At 39.9% G+C, this 15030-nt stretch overlaps 1 protein-coding gene and 1 long non-coding RNA gene across 7 annotated transcripts in view; one reads left to right on the forward strand and one right to left on the reverse strand.

The window, feature by feature from the left end:
- Window positions 1–15030, forward strand: part of LOC141802690 (uncharacterized) — a 36500-nt gene that overhangs the window by 13925 nt on the left and 7545 nt on the right. For 2 of the 4 annotated variants that reach the window (XR_012599522.1, XR_012599524.1), the window contains exon 3: window positions 5538–6035. The exons of 1 other annotated variant lie outside the window; for it this stretch is intronic. This is a non-coding gene — a long non-coding RNA (uncharacterized LOC141802690). Of the gene's footprint in view, window positions 1–5537; window positions 6036–15030 lie in introns of those variants that run through there. One more of the 4 variants, XR_012599525.1, reaches the window with a different exon arrangement.
- Window positions 53–15030, reverse strand: part of LOC141802688 (venom phosphodiesterase CdcPDE) — a 35053-nt gene continuing 20075 nt past the window's right edge. For all 3 annotated transcript variants that reach the window (XM_074686288.1, XM_074686289.1, XM_074686290.1), the window contains 12 exons: window positions 12662–12693; window positions 12416–12543; window positions 10905–10974; window positions 10736–10823; window positions 10486–10658; window positions 6621–6666; window positions 6029–6183; window positions 5691–5826; window positions 2521–2598; window positions 2252–2384; window positions 1974–2130; window positions 53–644 (listed from right to left, as the gene is read on the reverse strand). In XM_074686288.1, the coding sequence (XP_074542389.1) occupies window positions 471–644; window positions 1974–2130; window positions 2252–2384; window positions 2521–2598; window positions 5691–5826; window positions 6029–6183; window positions 6621–6666; window positions 10486–10658; window positions 10736–10823; window positions 10905–10974; window positions 12416–12543; window positions 12662–12693 (1370 nt within the window). In that variant the 3' untranslated portion in view covers window positions 53–470. The remainder of the gene's footprint in view (window positions 645–1973; window positions 2131–2251; window positions 2385–2520; window positions 2599–5690; window positions 5827–6028; window positions 6184–6620; window positions 6667–10485; window positions 10659–10735; window positions 10824–10904; window positions 10975–12415; window positions 12544–12661; window positions 12694–15030) is intronic.

The following is a 15030-nucleotide window of genomic DNA, read 5'->3' on the forward strand; positions in this document are numbered from 1 at the left end:
AACATCAGTCTGTGTATTCAAAGATTACAACATGTTCATCTGGAGGGGCTAACACTTATTTACAGATTAAAAATTAACAATAACAAAAAAGAAAAAACAGGAAAAAAAAACAGGAAACAAAGAGGAAACAAAGAGGAAACAAAGAGGAAACAAACAGGAAACAATGAGAAAACAAACAAAAGGGAAACAAACAAACAGGAAAAAAACTGAAAAAAATAGCAAAAAAACATGAAACAAACAGAAAAAACAGACAGTTAAAAAACAGGAAAAAAATAGCAAAAAAACAGGAAACACACAGAAAAAACAAACAGGAAAAAAACAAAAGGAAAAAAATAAGGAAACAGGAAACCAGAGCAGGACGTGTTACAGGATGTCTAGACACAGAAACAGCAGCGGCGAGTAAAAACGAAGAGTTAGAGGAGACATCGAGGCGTGGAGACGTCGTCCACGCTCTGCAGCTTCACGCCGCTTTAGGCCGTTCTCTGGATGGCGGCTGTGGGGCGGGTCTTTAGCCTCAGCAGCTCTGGGATTGGTCGACTGCTGTCCTGGTAGAAGTCCAATCCAGTGACCCACTCCACGTCTCTGACCCGAGCCTGGTGGAACCACATGAGGTCCTCGACCCAGAGAGACTGGTCCTCTGAGCTCTGTGGACCAGGGACAGAGTCTGAGTCTGGATTCTGGTCTAAAGAAGTCAGGAACACTTTTTAATCTGCGGGATGACCCTAGCTAGTGATGAAGCTAGTGATGAAGCTAGGGATGAAGCTAATGATGAAGCTAATGATGAAGCTAGTGATGAAGCTAGTGATGACGCTAGTGATGAAGCTAGTGATGAAGCTAGTGATGGAGCTAGGGATGAAGCTAGGGATGAAGCTAGGGATGAAGCTAATGATGAAGCTAGTGATGTAGCTAATGATGAAGCTAGTGATGTAGCTAGTGAAGAAGCTAGTGATGTAGCTAAGGATGTAGCTAGTGATGTAGCTAGTGATGAAGCTGGTGATGTAGCTAGGGATGTAGCTAGTGATGAAGCTAGTGATGTAGCTAAGGATGTAGCTAGTGATGTAGCTAGTGATGAAGCTAGTGATGTAGCTAGGGATGAAGCAAGGGATGAAGCTGGGGATGTAGCTAGTGATGAAGCTAGTGATGAAGCTAGCGTTGAAGCTAGGGATGAAGCTAGCGTTGAAGCTAGGGATGAAGCTAGTGATGAAGCTAGTGATGAAGCTAGGGATGACCCTAGCTAGTGATGAAGCTAGTGATGAAGCTAGTGATGTAGCTAATGATGAAGCTAGGAATGAAGCTAATGATGTGGCTAATGATGAAGCTAGGGATGAAGCTAGTAATGAAGCTAGGGATGAAGCTAGGGATGACCCTAGCAAGGGATGAAGCTAGGGATGTAGCTAGGGATGTAGCTAGTGATGTAGCTAGTGATGAAGCTAGTGATGTAGCTAGGGATGTAGCTAGTGATGTAGCTAGTGATAAAGCTAGTGATGAAGCTAGGAATGAAGCTAATGATGTAGCTAGTGATGTAGCTAGTGATGAAGCTAGTGATGAAGCTAGCGTTGAAGCTAGGGATGAAGCTAGCGTTGAAGCTAGGGATGAAGCTAGTGATGAAGCTAGTGATGAAGCTAGTGATGAAGCTAGGGATGACCCCAGCTAGTGATGAAGCTAGTGATGAAGCTAGTGATGAAGCTAGGAATGAAGCTACAGATGAAGCTAGGGATGTAGCTAGTGATGAAGCTAGTGATGTAGCTAGGGATGTAGCTAGTGATGTAGCTAGGGATGTAGCTAGTGATGTAGCTAGCGATGAAGCTAGCGTTTAAGCTAGCTAACGACGCTGGTCTCGTTCTGGTCTCTGACCCGCTGTGGGCCTCTGCTCATGGATCTGGTTCAGGGACAGGACCTGGAGTTTTCAGTGGGCCCTGCAGACCCTCTGTGGGCCGGCCTGTCTCCCCTCAGACCCCTGAACGGTTCCTCACCTTACAGCTCTCTGAGTTGTCGGGTCTGTGCGGCAACAGGAAGGACACGGTCTGCAGCTCGCCGTCGCAGGACGCCACGGGGACGCTGGCGTCTTTGCAGCTGGTCAACACCACGAAGTAATGGGTGGGGACGGAGATGTTGGAGCCGGGGACGAAGCTGGAGACACAGAAGCACAGGGGTCAGCCGGGTCAGCAGGACTGCTCTGGATCCAGGAACCAGGAGCAGAACCAGGATCCAGGAACCAGGTGCTGAGAAGCTGCAGGTCTCAGAAACTTACTCCAGGATCTGCTGAGGAGCGTCAAACCGTCCGTCGTAGTTATAGTCGTAGACCGGCCCCATCACCACGTTAACGCCGCCGTATGAGGAGGCGTACTTCTTCAGCAGCACGCTGTGAAAGTAGTCCCAGATCTCTAGAACCAGAGAGACCAGGAGAGACCAGGAGAGACCAGGAGAGACCAGGAGAGACCAGGAGAGACCAGGAGAGACCAGATGAAGATGAGAACAGGGAACGTTCAGGGGACCGTGTCTAAACCAACCCAGACTCACTCTGAAACTGCGGGTACATGGGAACCACGTTGCTCATCAGGAGGGCGTCGAACTGCTGCTCCATGGAGACGTTCAGGTCTGAAACACAGCGAGACGCACAGGGGGCGGAGTCAACGTAAAGGTCAAACACAGGAACGTTAAAAAAAGAGACATTCAACGTTTTTCTACATTAAAAAAAAAGAGAAGAGGAAAGATGGTTTTAAACCAGTCTGTGGATCAAACCAACTCCAGGGAAAGGAGGGGGTGTTTCTCCAGGTGTGAATGAACGGCACGAGTAGATGACTTTTTTTTGACGTGAAAAATATCCGAGCTGACAGGAGCAGACTTAAAAATAAGAGGTCATCACAATAACAGGGGGAGGAAGACCATCTGGAAACCCAGTGCTGGATTTTGTGAGAGAAACTTGGAGAGAAGCTCAAGACAACAAAAAGTGAACAAACCTTAAAGAAATCATTAATCTGCTTCAACAAATCCTTGAAAGTGGGTTAAAAAAAGAGAAAAATAAAGAAACAATGAAAAGTTAATTACAAAAATAAAAAAAATGAATATATAAATATATATATATATATAAAAATAAATAGATAAATAAATAAATATATAGGCTTCATAAATAAATAAATAAATTACAACAGATAAATGAACAAATAAAAATAAATAAATAAATAGGTTACAAAAATACATCAATAAATAAATAGAATAATATAAATAAAAATAATTAATAGGCTACATAAATAAATAAATACTAAATTAAAAAGATATATATAAAAAAAGTAAATAAATAGGCTTCATAAACAAATACATAAATAGAAATAGATTCATTTATAAATAAATAAATACATAAATTAATAAATAAATATATATGCTAAATAAATAAAAAATAAATAAAGAAATAGGCTACATAAATTAATAAATATAAAGGCTTAATAAATAAATAAATAAATAGGCAAAAAAAATAAGTAAATAAATACATGAAAATAAATAAATGAATAAAAAATAGGCTACATACAAAATAAATAGGCTAAATAAATAAATAAATAAATAAATAAATAAATAAATAAATAAATAAATAAAGGGTTATCTGGAGAATTTACCAGTCAGGAGTGGATCCAGAGACAGGTTTTTAAAAATCAGGAGAATCCCTCCTGAACCAGGAGAGTTGTCAGGTCTACCTGACCTGGATCACTCAGACAGACTCAGGACAGGAGCTGCAGATTTAATCTGAGCCAGTGCTGAGCGCTCTGTGGGTTAAACTGGACTTTTCAGGATGGGAGTTGGCCTACAGGCTCTACATGAACCTCATTTTCAGGATGGAGGAAACAGAAACCACTTCAACGTCAGAGATGGAAAAGACTAAAACAGACGTGAACTTTATGTCCCAGAGAAAAACCTGCTCAAAAACTGACTTCAAAATTATTATTATTTTTTTTAAAGTAAGGAGTAATTCAGTTACTTTTTGGGGAGGGTATCAAGTAACTGTAACTAATTATAATCTACCCAGCTCTGCTGATGGCTCAGGGTGGGAAACGTCATTAAAACATGAATAAAACATGAATAAAAGTAAAAATGATTTCCACAGCTTCATAAAAACATGTTTTTCTATCACTTGTTTCTCAGCACAGAGAGCATCAGCTCGTTTGTTTGTTAAAACATTAACATAATTCTCCATGTTTCCCTGACATGAGTCAGGAACTGGTGTGAAAGTCTTATTTTTAGTGCGTCTGGCCCAGAGTCCTCCTCCAGTTTCTGGAGAGAGCTGGACCATCAGGAGCCTGATGAGGTGAAAGTGTTTCTCTGGAGCTCTCTGGAAGTCCTTGTTTTAGTTTTTCTGGTAAAGGCCGCGGCCCACGCTCTGTTTTTGGACCTGGAGGAGAAAAGCTCTAAACAAAGACTCCTTCATGGACGTGACGGTGGATAATCTGCCCATGAGTCCTCGCTCTGATCGTCAGAGTTCTGGCTGAAACCTGACGTGGTTCTGAGGAGCGTCTGCCCGGTTTCTGACTTTCCCTCAGTCCATCAAACACCAGAACCTGAACTGGGGAAGGGTTGATCAGGGGCAGATGTTTTGGAGGATGGGTTTTAGGAATATGTTGGATATTAGCGACGTAATAACTCTGCAGCATGCAAACCTCAGGAAACGAGCAGAGAGAGGAAACTGTGAGTGAACTCTGGGACGTTTGTTGTTTATGGTTTGTTTTCAGTAAAAACGGACTGAACAGACTTAATGTGAGCCACGTTCAGCAGACAGGCCCAGAAAAACGTCTGAATACAGGATGTTAAAGACAAAAACAACGTCTGAAGGGATGGAAATGATCTGATGATAAAGGGAAAAATAAATTCAGCTTTTTGTTTGAAGACTTTACTCTGAACCTGTTTTTTTTATATTATTCATATTCATTTGGAGTTTAAATTTGACTCTGAATAAAAGTTATTTACATTTATTACATTTAAAGTTAAGTTAAGCTGATTCTGTTTTTATTGTTTTTATTTTACATTCCTTCATTTTATTTTGTTAAATCAATTAATGTTTTTTTTTTAATTATTAAATTTTTTTTTAATTGATCTAATTTGACCTTGTTTTAATGTTTTTCTTTTAGAAAAAAATTAAGTTTTTATTTCATTTCATTTGATTTTATATCATTTTCAGTTTTTTTTTAATTTTGTTTTGGATAATTTTATGTTATTTTAATTAATTTCACTTTGTTTCATTTAAATGTTTTTTTAATGCTTTTATTTCATTCTAAATCATTTCATGTTTTTTTTTATATGCTTTGTACAATTTTAGCTTTTTTAAACATGTAAACCATTTTAAATTAATTTTTTGAATTTATTTTTTTACATTTATTTTTTTCCCTTTTTTAATTGATTTATGTAATTTAAGCCTTTTTTTTTTTTTTTTTAGTAATTATTACATTTTTTTCTTTATCTTATTTTATTCCTGTGACTGATTTTATGGTATTTATTAGATTTATTGTTTTAGTTTTATTAGTGTTGTAATTATTTGTTGGTCTCTCCTGCAGACGTCTGTGGTCTCTGTCCCTGAGTGAAACAGTGTCTGTCTCTGATGGACGGTGAGGTCTCTCATCAGCTGATCCCAGAAACTCAGACTCATGTGGGTCTGGGTCTGGGTCTGGGTGTGGGGGGACAGCTGGGTGTGGGTGATGCGTACTCACTGGGCGGGTACAGGAAGGCCCGGGTGATGTCAGCAGCAGGGTCATAGTGGTCACAGCGGGGACTTTTGGATGCTGGGATCCTGGGATCTGCCCTCAAACAGTCCGACAGCACAGGAGGCAGCGGGTCCAGGTCGGTCTGTGGGGTCCAGAAAGATTCAGGTTTGGTTCTGACTCAGATCCGAGGAATGAAAACACTCACAGATCATTTAAAGAGTCATTTTCTCTGAGGTCCAAACCCCCTGACAGGACCCTGTCAGATCCAGCACCAGCAGAGACCAGATCACAGGCCGATGAAAGTTTTCCTGTTTCTAAAGCTCTGAAGTTTCTCCGACACTCACCGGTTTGTCGACGGTGAAGGAGCTCCACAGAGGAGAGAGGGTTTGGTGGCTGTAGGTGCTGACGAAGCCCTGGTGGTGGAGGACGCAGTAACTCTGCTCCGGCTGCAGCGTCCGAGGGCGGCCGAACGGCAGGTGCTTCCTCTCTGCAGCCGACACTGAGACAAAAAGCTCATCGTCACCAGATCCAGCAGCTAAACCAGATCTATCTGAACCCACCTGCAGCAGACCTGGACCACCTGAAGGGGTCCCCCAAGGCCCAGTCCTGGGGCCCATTTTATTTTCAGATAAATCAATGATCTGTGAGCTCATGTGTTGGATGCATGTGATGATTTCTGTGCTAATGCTAACGTTGTTTATCTCTGTTCCTCCTCGCTGACCGAGGCTGTGGAGTGTTTAAAAACTGCTCCTAATGTTCAGTCTCCTCTGAGAAAAACTGGTTTTAGACACAGAAAACACTGAGCTCATGGTCGCTTCAAACTGAAGTGAGTTAGCAGTGAACACAGCGACTGTTGAAACCAAACAGAGCTGAAATAAAACACACACACACACACACACACACTCTTTGAGTCTGTCAGTGAACAGACGCCCTCACCTTGCTCTGAGGTCAGATTCAGACGGCCGTTGATGCTGTTATCGTCCTGAGGAGAGAAAAACATCAAATGGTCAGAGTCACGAAAAGCCTTCACATCAAAAACTGTTAGCAGCTGCTGGATCCATTACAGTCAATAAAGAAACACAAACAGGTGTCAGCTTGGTTTTGTTTGTTGTCTGGGAATCCTTTGGGATCATCATCTGCTTACACTAAAACTGTCTTCTGCTTACACTAAACTTCTGTGACTGATAAAAACAATAAATAATGAGTTAGAGATAAAGTTACAGTAGACATCCAACCAGTGTGTTTTTTTTCTGTTGAGTTAGAGCAGTTTATGTGTCATTCTGGTTTTTATGATGTGGAGAGCCCAGAGACAGTGAGGGGAGCTTGGTGCTGAGATAAACCTGAGTTTCATCAGCATAACTGTTAACATCTGCAAAATGCACCAAAGGCTACGGCAGTCTGTTCCTGCAACGTGTTTATAAAAAAAAAAAAAAAAATTAAAAAAAAGGGAAAGAAGAAAGAGAAAGTTGTTAAAATAACTAAATCTACAAAAAGACAAATCTGGAAAAAAAAAACCCACAGATTTTAAATCTGTTTTTTTTCTGTGTGGATGGATTCATTTAACTGACAATGTGCTGACTCAGGATAAACATGTCTGATACGTAGCAACCATTAGCAAACAACAAAAAAACAATGGTTTAAGCAAATTATCAATAAATGGTATCAAATTCAGGTATAATTTAAAAAAATGTGAAATTTTTGAATTTTTTTCAAATTTCAAAATTTTTTGAACTTATTGGAAAATTTTTGAAATTTAAAAAGTAGTTTCAATGTTTTCAATTTAAATAAAAAATATGAAAAAAAAATCTGTTGTTTGATATTTTTTGCAATTTTTTTAACTTCTAAAACTTTGATATTTTTGCAAATGTATTAAATTACAAATGTTTTCGAAATTTTGCAAGTTTTGGAAATTTTTAATTTCTGAAATTTTTTTGAATAATGGAAACATTCTTTTTTTCAAGCTTTACTAATTTTTTTAAATTTCGAAATTTGTTGAAATTTTTGCAATTTTTTGAAAATTTCAAAAGTTGTTTCAATGTTTTCAATTTAAGTTAAAAAATAAAAAATCTTTTTTTTTTTTTTTTTTTTTTTTGCTATTTTTCAAAATTCTTAAACTTTGAATTTTTGCAAATTTAGTTAATTACAAATGTTTTCAACTTTTTGCAAGTTTGGGAAATTTTTAAAATCTGAATTTTTTTCAAATTGTGGAAGTTTTCATTTTTTTTTAAATTTTGAAACTTTTATTTAATTTTGAATTTTTTTGAAATTCTTGAAATGTTTTGAAATTTCTGCAATTTTTTGAAAATTCCAATTTTCAGAATATTTTTTGCTAAAATCATGAAAAATTTAAAACATAGTCCAATGCTGACAAATACTGCAGAGCTTGTTAGCACTGACACATGCTAAGATCATCACTTCATTTACAGAAAGAAAAAAAAACAAGAGTCCTCCTCAGAAAAAGGTCTCAGGATGAAGGATGAAGGATGAAGGATGAAGGATGAAGGACGAAGGAAAGCTCCCTGACCCTGAGTCTGAAACACGGAAAAACCAGCTGCACATCTGTTGGACAGACCGAAAAACAACAACAGGACAACAACGGACTCTCCTGTTGGTGATGAATCAGGGCTGAACCGTAAACAGGTGGGCGTTTTGTCTCCAGGTGGGCTGACACATCCTGACGTTTCCTGAGAAGGAAACATCCAGTTATCTCTGGCCTGAGAGTCACGCCACCGCCGCCATGATTAACTCTTTATCTGAGTCTGTGGGAAGCGCCAACAGCAGCTGGGGCTGTTCTTTTTTTAGCTCTGAATGAGAATCCTCTGTTTTTCTCACAAACAGGAAATCAGAACGATCTGCTCTGCTGCTGATGAAGAGTGACACCACTTTTATTTCCAGCTCAGACTCTGAGTCCGTCTGTTTGTTTGGGATAAATAAAAGCTCTGACCTCAGCCTGTAAAATCTTCCTCACCCTACAGGAGCGTCCCCTCCCTCGGTCTGCAGGCTGCAGCTCAAACACCGTTACGTTAGCTGCTCCATGGGCCGATGGTTGGAGCTGTTTGTGGTCAGAGAGGTGGAGTAGAGGAGGATTTATGGAGCTGTTTTTCCTCCTCCGCTGTCCTGCAGCTCATTGTGAACTAACCAGGAGGATAAAACAGATACTCTGAGGCTGCCCAGGGCGAGGTAAACACCCTGAAATATCCTCTCAGTCCGCTCCTCCGCTCCTCCGCTCCCAGAGACGGAGCTCCAGTTGGTGTCAGGATTCAAAGAGTTCAAACACTGTAAAAAATCCCTCTGCCGTGTCTCTGAATGATTCATTCTTCTCTTCTGGTGTTTTTACATCAGCACAATGAAAAACAAGTCTCAATATTTTCAGAATTTAAAATTTTCAAGCTTTGAATTTGTTTTTGTAAAATTTCACCAGAAATTAATTTGACAAAACTCAGTTTTACAGCGCTGAGCTGCAAAAACCCTGACCTGCCCACAAACAGCTTAGCATGTGGTAAAGCCGTTAGCTTATGTTTTAGCTCTTAGCCTGTGTTTTAGCCCTTAGCCTGTGTTTTAGCCTTTAGCTCCTGTTTAAGCCCTCAGCCTGTGTTTTAGCCTTTAGCTAGTGTTTAGCCTTAAGTTTATGTTTAAGCTTTTGATTCGTGTTTAAGCTTTTAGCTCCTGTTTTAGCCTTTAGCTCCTGTTTTAGCCTTAAGCTCGTGTTTTAGCCCTTAGCCTGTTGTTTAAGTTTTTAGCTTGTGTTTTAGTCTTGGGCCTGTGACAAAGCATTTAGCTCTTGTTTAAGCCTGTAGCTTGTGTTTTAGCCCTTTAGCCTGTGTTTTAGCCTGTAGCTTGTGTTTTAGCCCTTAGCTTGTGTTTTAGCCTTTAGCCTGTGTTTAAGCCTGTAGCTTGTGTTTTAGCCCGTAGCCAGTGTTTTAGGCTTTAGCTTGTTATTTAGCCCTAAGCCTGTGTTCTAGGGTTTAGCTCGTGTTTTAGCCTTTAGCTTATGTTTAAGCTTTTGGTTCATGTTTTAGCCTTTAGCTCCTGTTTAAGCCTTTAGCTTGTGTTTTAGCCCTTAGCCTGTGTTTTAGCATTTAGCTCATGTTTTAGTCTTTGGCCTGTGTTTTAGCCTTTAGCTTTGTGTTTTAACCTTTACCTTTTTCTATCCTTTAGCATGTATTTTAGCTTTTAGCTTGTGTTATTACCTTCAGCTTGTGTTTTTGCCTTTAGCTACTGATCTAACCTTAAGCCTGTGTTTTAGCCTCTATCACATGTCTTAGCCTTTAGCTTGTGTGTTAGCCTTTAGCTAGTGTTTTAGCCTTGAGCTCGTGCTCTATCTCTCTCCTGTTCAGCTTTTTCTGCTCCTTTGTCCTTTCTCTGACTGATAATCCAGCTCAAACTTCTTGAAATTGGTGAAATCATCTGTTAGTGTAGCCAGTGAATTTTGCTTGAAAAAATGTCCCAGCATCAGTCCTCCATGAGAAATATTCACGAGTGTTACAAGACAATGTTTTTTTAAGTAAAATACTTGGAAAAAAAATCCTGTTTTTGCCAAAAAATATCTGTTTTTGTTTTATTACTGTGCATAAAATCAAAACGACTGAATTATTTTATTCAAGATCCCTGAAATGAGGCAAAAAGGTGTTTATGCTAAATGTTAGATTTAACTTGAATCTGGATAAAAAAAAGATTTTGTCTTGACCTTTGACCTCCTCGTCTCATTTTCACTTCGTACGAGTCTAAAGAGGAAAAACGACCTTCACGCTGCGTCAGTGATTCTGTCTGAGAGGAAAAATGATGCGTCAGTGAAACCCACCAGCGCCGTGCAGGAGCAGTTCAGGCTGTCTGCAGGATCCAGGCTGACCAGGGGACACTGCAGGGGCTGGCTCTGCTCTGCAGGGGGCGCTGGTGGGGCGGGGGGCGCCCTCAGGATGTGGTGCATGCTGCCCTGGGTCCCGTTGTTGTCCGAGGGCGGGATCTCCAGCAGGTCTGTGGGGGTGAAGAGGGTCACGTCAGGGACTACTTCCTGTTGGGATCTGCTGGTTTCAGACCGTCTGTGAACTCACCACACATCAGGTTGTAGAGCTCGATGTTGGAGAACGGCTCGATTTCTGTCTTGGAGCGAAACTTGGGGCCGTAGCTGAGGAACATGGCCTGAAAGCAGAGTGAGGAGATAACTGCAGCGGGTTACAGGAGAAACCGGCACCCTGCTGTGTGTCAGCGTGTGCTCCTCACATGCATGCTCTCCACGTCGTTGTCGTAGCCGTGGTTGCCGCCGGAGCAGAACGTCAGGGATCCTGGTTTTCTGCAGGGAGACAAAGCAGAAACTGGCTCAGAGCTCAGAGGGGGGACGTCTGGTTTGAGTCAGTCGTTCAGGAAACCGTCAGACGGTGACGACCATCACTGCGGGGCCTCGTTATGATCTTCATACAGCATCAGTTCCCCTCCCTGACCGGGTTTGTTTGATGTGGAGCGTCTGTCTCACTGGTAATTACAGCCCAGGTGGTTTTTACTGTGACCCCCTTGGTGCACGGCTAGCCCCTGACCCTGATCTGAGTAATCAGGCCTCGTCAGACCCAAACACTAACCCAAGGGTGTTCAACCTGTGGCTCTGGAGCCTCATGCGGCCCTTTGACTCTTCTGCAGTGGCTCCTTGTAGCTTTCAAAAAATATGATTAAAATAAAGAATTATTATTTTTCCTACAGAGGGTATTGATGATTAAAGACATCTAAAAAAAACATTAAACATTTTGTGAAACTAAATATGCATCACACTAAAATTTTTTTTGTTTTTTTTTTATTTTATTTTATTTATTTATTTTACATTTTCTTAATTGTTTTAATTGTTGAATTTTCTATTTTTTCATTTTATTTATTTTTTTTTAATTTAATTTCAAAATTTCTAGAAATTTTACAAATATTTGAAAACAGTTTTTGAAATTTTTGCAAATTAAGTTAATGTCAATTCTCAATTTATATTAAGATTTTTTTTAACTTTTTTTTTTTATTTTGTACTTCTAAAAAATTACTTTATTTTTAAAATTATCTTAATTTTTGCAAACTGACTGACTCATGTGACCCTTTGACTCTTTTGCTTTGCAAAAAATATCATTATTACTGTTATTTTTCTTACAGGGGGTATTGATGATTAAAGACATCTAAAAAAAGCCATTTAACATTTTGTGAAACTAAATATGCATCACATATTGCTATAAAACTTTTGCTTTTTTATAAATTTTCTAAATTATTTAAATTGTTTGAAAATTTAATTTCAAAAATTTAGGCAATTTTTTGAAATTTCTATTTTTTTTATTTCAAATTTTAACAATTTCAAAACTTCTAAAAATTTACAAATTTTTGAAGACAGTTTTTGAAATTTTTGCAAATTTAGTAAATGTCATTTTTAAAGATATATTAAGATTTTTTAATTTTTTTTGTTGATTTTGAATTTCTAAAAATTTTGCTAATTTTTGCAAACTTTTGAAATGATACCTTTTTGAAATATTTGTTGCAGATATTTCAAAAATAAAAACTAAGACATCACATGGTCAGTTTTAACAAATTCAAAAAGCTTTAAGTTTAGATAATTATTCTAATTTAGATTTTAATAAGGTTAATATTTTTATCTATTCTATTGTCTGTACTGTGAATTTAAAGTAGATTCAGTGGCTCCTGACTGACTCTAATCCAGGTGAGCTGAGGTAAATTATCCTGTGTCAGTGAAGGTTTCAGACTCCTGCTCTGACCTCTCAAACAACCACTGCGGCTCCACCAGGACGCTGACGTCCTCGATGCGTCGGCTGTTGGCGAAGTGAAGCCGCTTTGGAAGGTGGGCCTTCAGGTAGGGCCGGATCTTCTGGTCTGGTTTCTTACACTGAAACCATTAAAACCATTAAAACCATTAAAACCATTAAAACCATTAAAACCATAAGAGCGCTGTGAGCACACTGAGGTCATGTCTTCACTGCACGTTAGTAGCTTCAGATACTCACGGTCATGTTAGCCACCAGTCCAGCTGAGTCCACTGTGGAGAGGAGAAACTCAGATCAACCATTACATCATCACTAGGCACTTAGAAAGTTATGCATATACAGTGGGGAAAATGAGTATTGAACACGTCAACTTTTTTCTCATCACATCTGCCTCCAAAGCTGCAATTCAAACCAAATTTCTCCCAGACATTGGTATTAACTCCAATAATCCACACATGAAAAGAAATCACAACGTTCAGGTCCATAAATAATGATTATGGTGAATGAAGTACAATTGGAACTGGTTACAGACTTATATCAAAGCTTTTCTGAATTTTTGAACTTCTTTACTTCTTTCCACAAATGTTCAGTTGGATTGAAGTCAGGTGATTGACTAGGCCGTTCTAACAGATTGATTTTCTTTTTCTGAAACCATTTGAGAGTCAACTTTGCCGTGTGCTTTGGATGGTTGTCCTGCTGGAAGGTCCAGCCACGTCTCATCTTCATCATCCTGGTGGATGGCAGCAGATTCAGATCAAGAATTTCCCCATACATGGCTCCATTCATTGCTCCGTCAGTTAGATGAAGTTTGCCAACACCATGAGATGAGAAACAACCCCATGCCATGATGCTTCACCTCCAAACTTCACTGTTGGTGTAGTGTTTTTTGGCTGATGTGCAGAGCCATTTCTCCTCCAAACATGGTCTGTAGTATGACAGCCCAAAAGTTCAGATTTGGTCTCATCTGACCAGACAACATTCTCCCAGTATTCTACAGGCTTGTCAAGATGCTGTTTAGCAAACTTTAAACCAGCTTCAACATGCCTTTTCTTGAGGAATGGAGTCTTGTGGGCTGAGCGTCCATAGAGGCCATGGTGGTGGAGTGCATCGTCTGTTGTTTTCTCTGTAACAATTGTACCTGCTGCCTCCAAGTCTTCCTGGAGCACTTTCAGGGTGGTCCTTGGCTGGTTGAGTCCTCTTCTGACTATCTTTCTGACTCCCTGGTCAGAAATCTTCAAGGAGCTCCTGTGCGTGGCCTGTTGATGGTAAGGTGGTGCTTCTTCCACTTGTGAATAATGGCCCCAACGGTGCTGACTGGAATATTCAGGTGCTTTGATATAAGTCTGTAACCAGTTCCATTCTGATGCTGAGCAACAATCAGGTTGTGAATGTCTTCAGAGAGCTCTTTGCCTTTACCCATCATGAGGTGTGTGCTATTTAACTGCTTGGTGAAAAAAACACCTTTTTTATAGGACCATCAATTTGCTCTAGCCCAGCTGATGTTGGTTTGCACTAATTGGAAGTTCAAGTAATAATTACTGACAGATTTCAGGTGGTATGGTGCATTTCCTGTCCAAAGTATTCAGCCTTTCCATGGTGTGTTCAATACTTTTTTCCTGTGTTATCGTACTTAATTCACCATAATCATTATTTATGGACCTGAACGTTGTGATTTCTTTTCATGTGTGGATTATTTGAGTTAATACCAATGTCTGGGAGAAATTTGGTTTGAATTGCAGCTTTGGAAACAAATGTGATGAGGAAAAAGTTGATGTGTTCAATACTCATTTTCCCCACTGTGTGTATTTATGGCTGAAAGCAGCAGAGCAATGACCCTCTTCTGATCCCACTGTTTCTGAGCGTCTCCATGACATTTCTCAAAGAGGTGAATCATCATCAGGGCCTCTCTGTGTTTCTGCTCCTGTTTCCTCTGAGGTGGATCCATTGTTCAAAGCCATGACAAACATGTTTCACTTCACTTCAAATGAACAAACTCTGTTGTCAAACTCTCTGCGCCCTGTTGGATCTGATTGATTTGGAGGATGAACGTCTGGAACGTGCGGGTTCAACCACTTTCATTTCAGTCGATGCCTCATCGACCTGATCTGCTCCACGCCAGGAATGAAAGAGGATCTGATATATGGGCTGGGATCAGTCACCGTTCATGCTTTTATGACTGATATTATTTGGAAAACATGGTTTATTGGACTTGATGTGTTTCGGCCTGTAGCAGAAGGATTCCTGGGAGATGATCGGACGCCGAGACCTCTCAGGTCACAGAGCGTCTCAGGCCTCAGGGCGGGATCCTCACACATCACCGCGCTCATTAAGTCTTTACTGCTGGTCATTAAAGCTAATAGACTCTTTGTTCACCTAGTGATGGGTCTGAGCTCACAGACTGAGGACAGACAGTGAAAGCTCAGGGGTCGACTCTGGAGGTCTGCATGCAGCTGCATCACACTAACCATCTGAAAACGTTCGTCGTAAAACACGTGGTATTGTTCACTTTTTGAAAACAGGGGGTACCAGTACTTTCTCAGTATCTGTATATCCTGCAACCCTCATCTGGGATCAGTCACCACCCATGCTTAAATGACTGATTTTATTTG

This window comes from Halichoeres trimaculatus, unplaced genomic scaffold, assembly GCF_033239565.1.
Source record: "Halichoeres trimaculatus isolate MK-OKI-2021-1 unplaced genomic scaffold, fHalTri1.1 fHalTri1_scaffold_14, whole genome shotgun sequence".
NCBI lineage: Eukaryota > Metazoa > Chordata > Actinopteri > Labriformes > Labridae > Halichoeres > Halichoeres trimaculatus.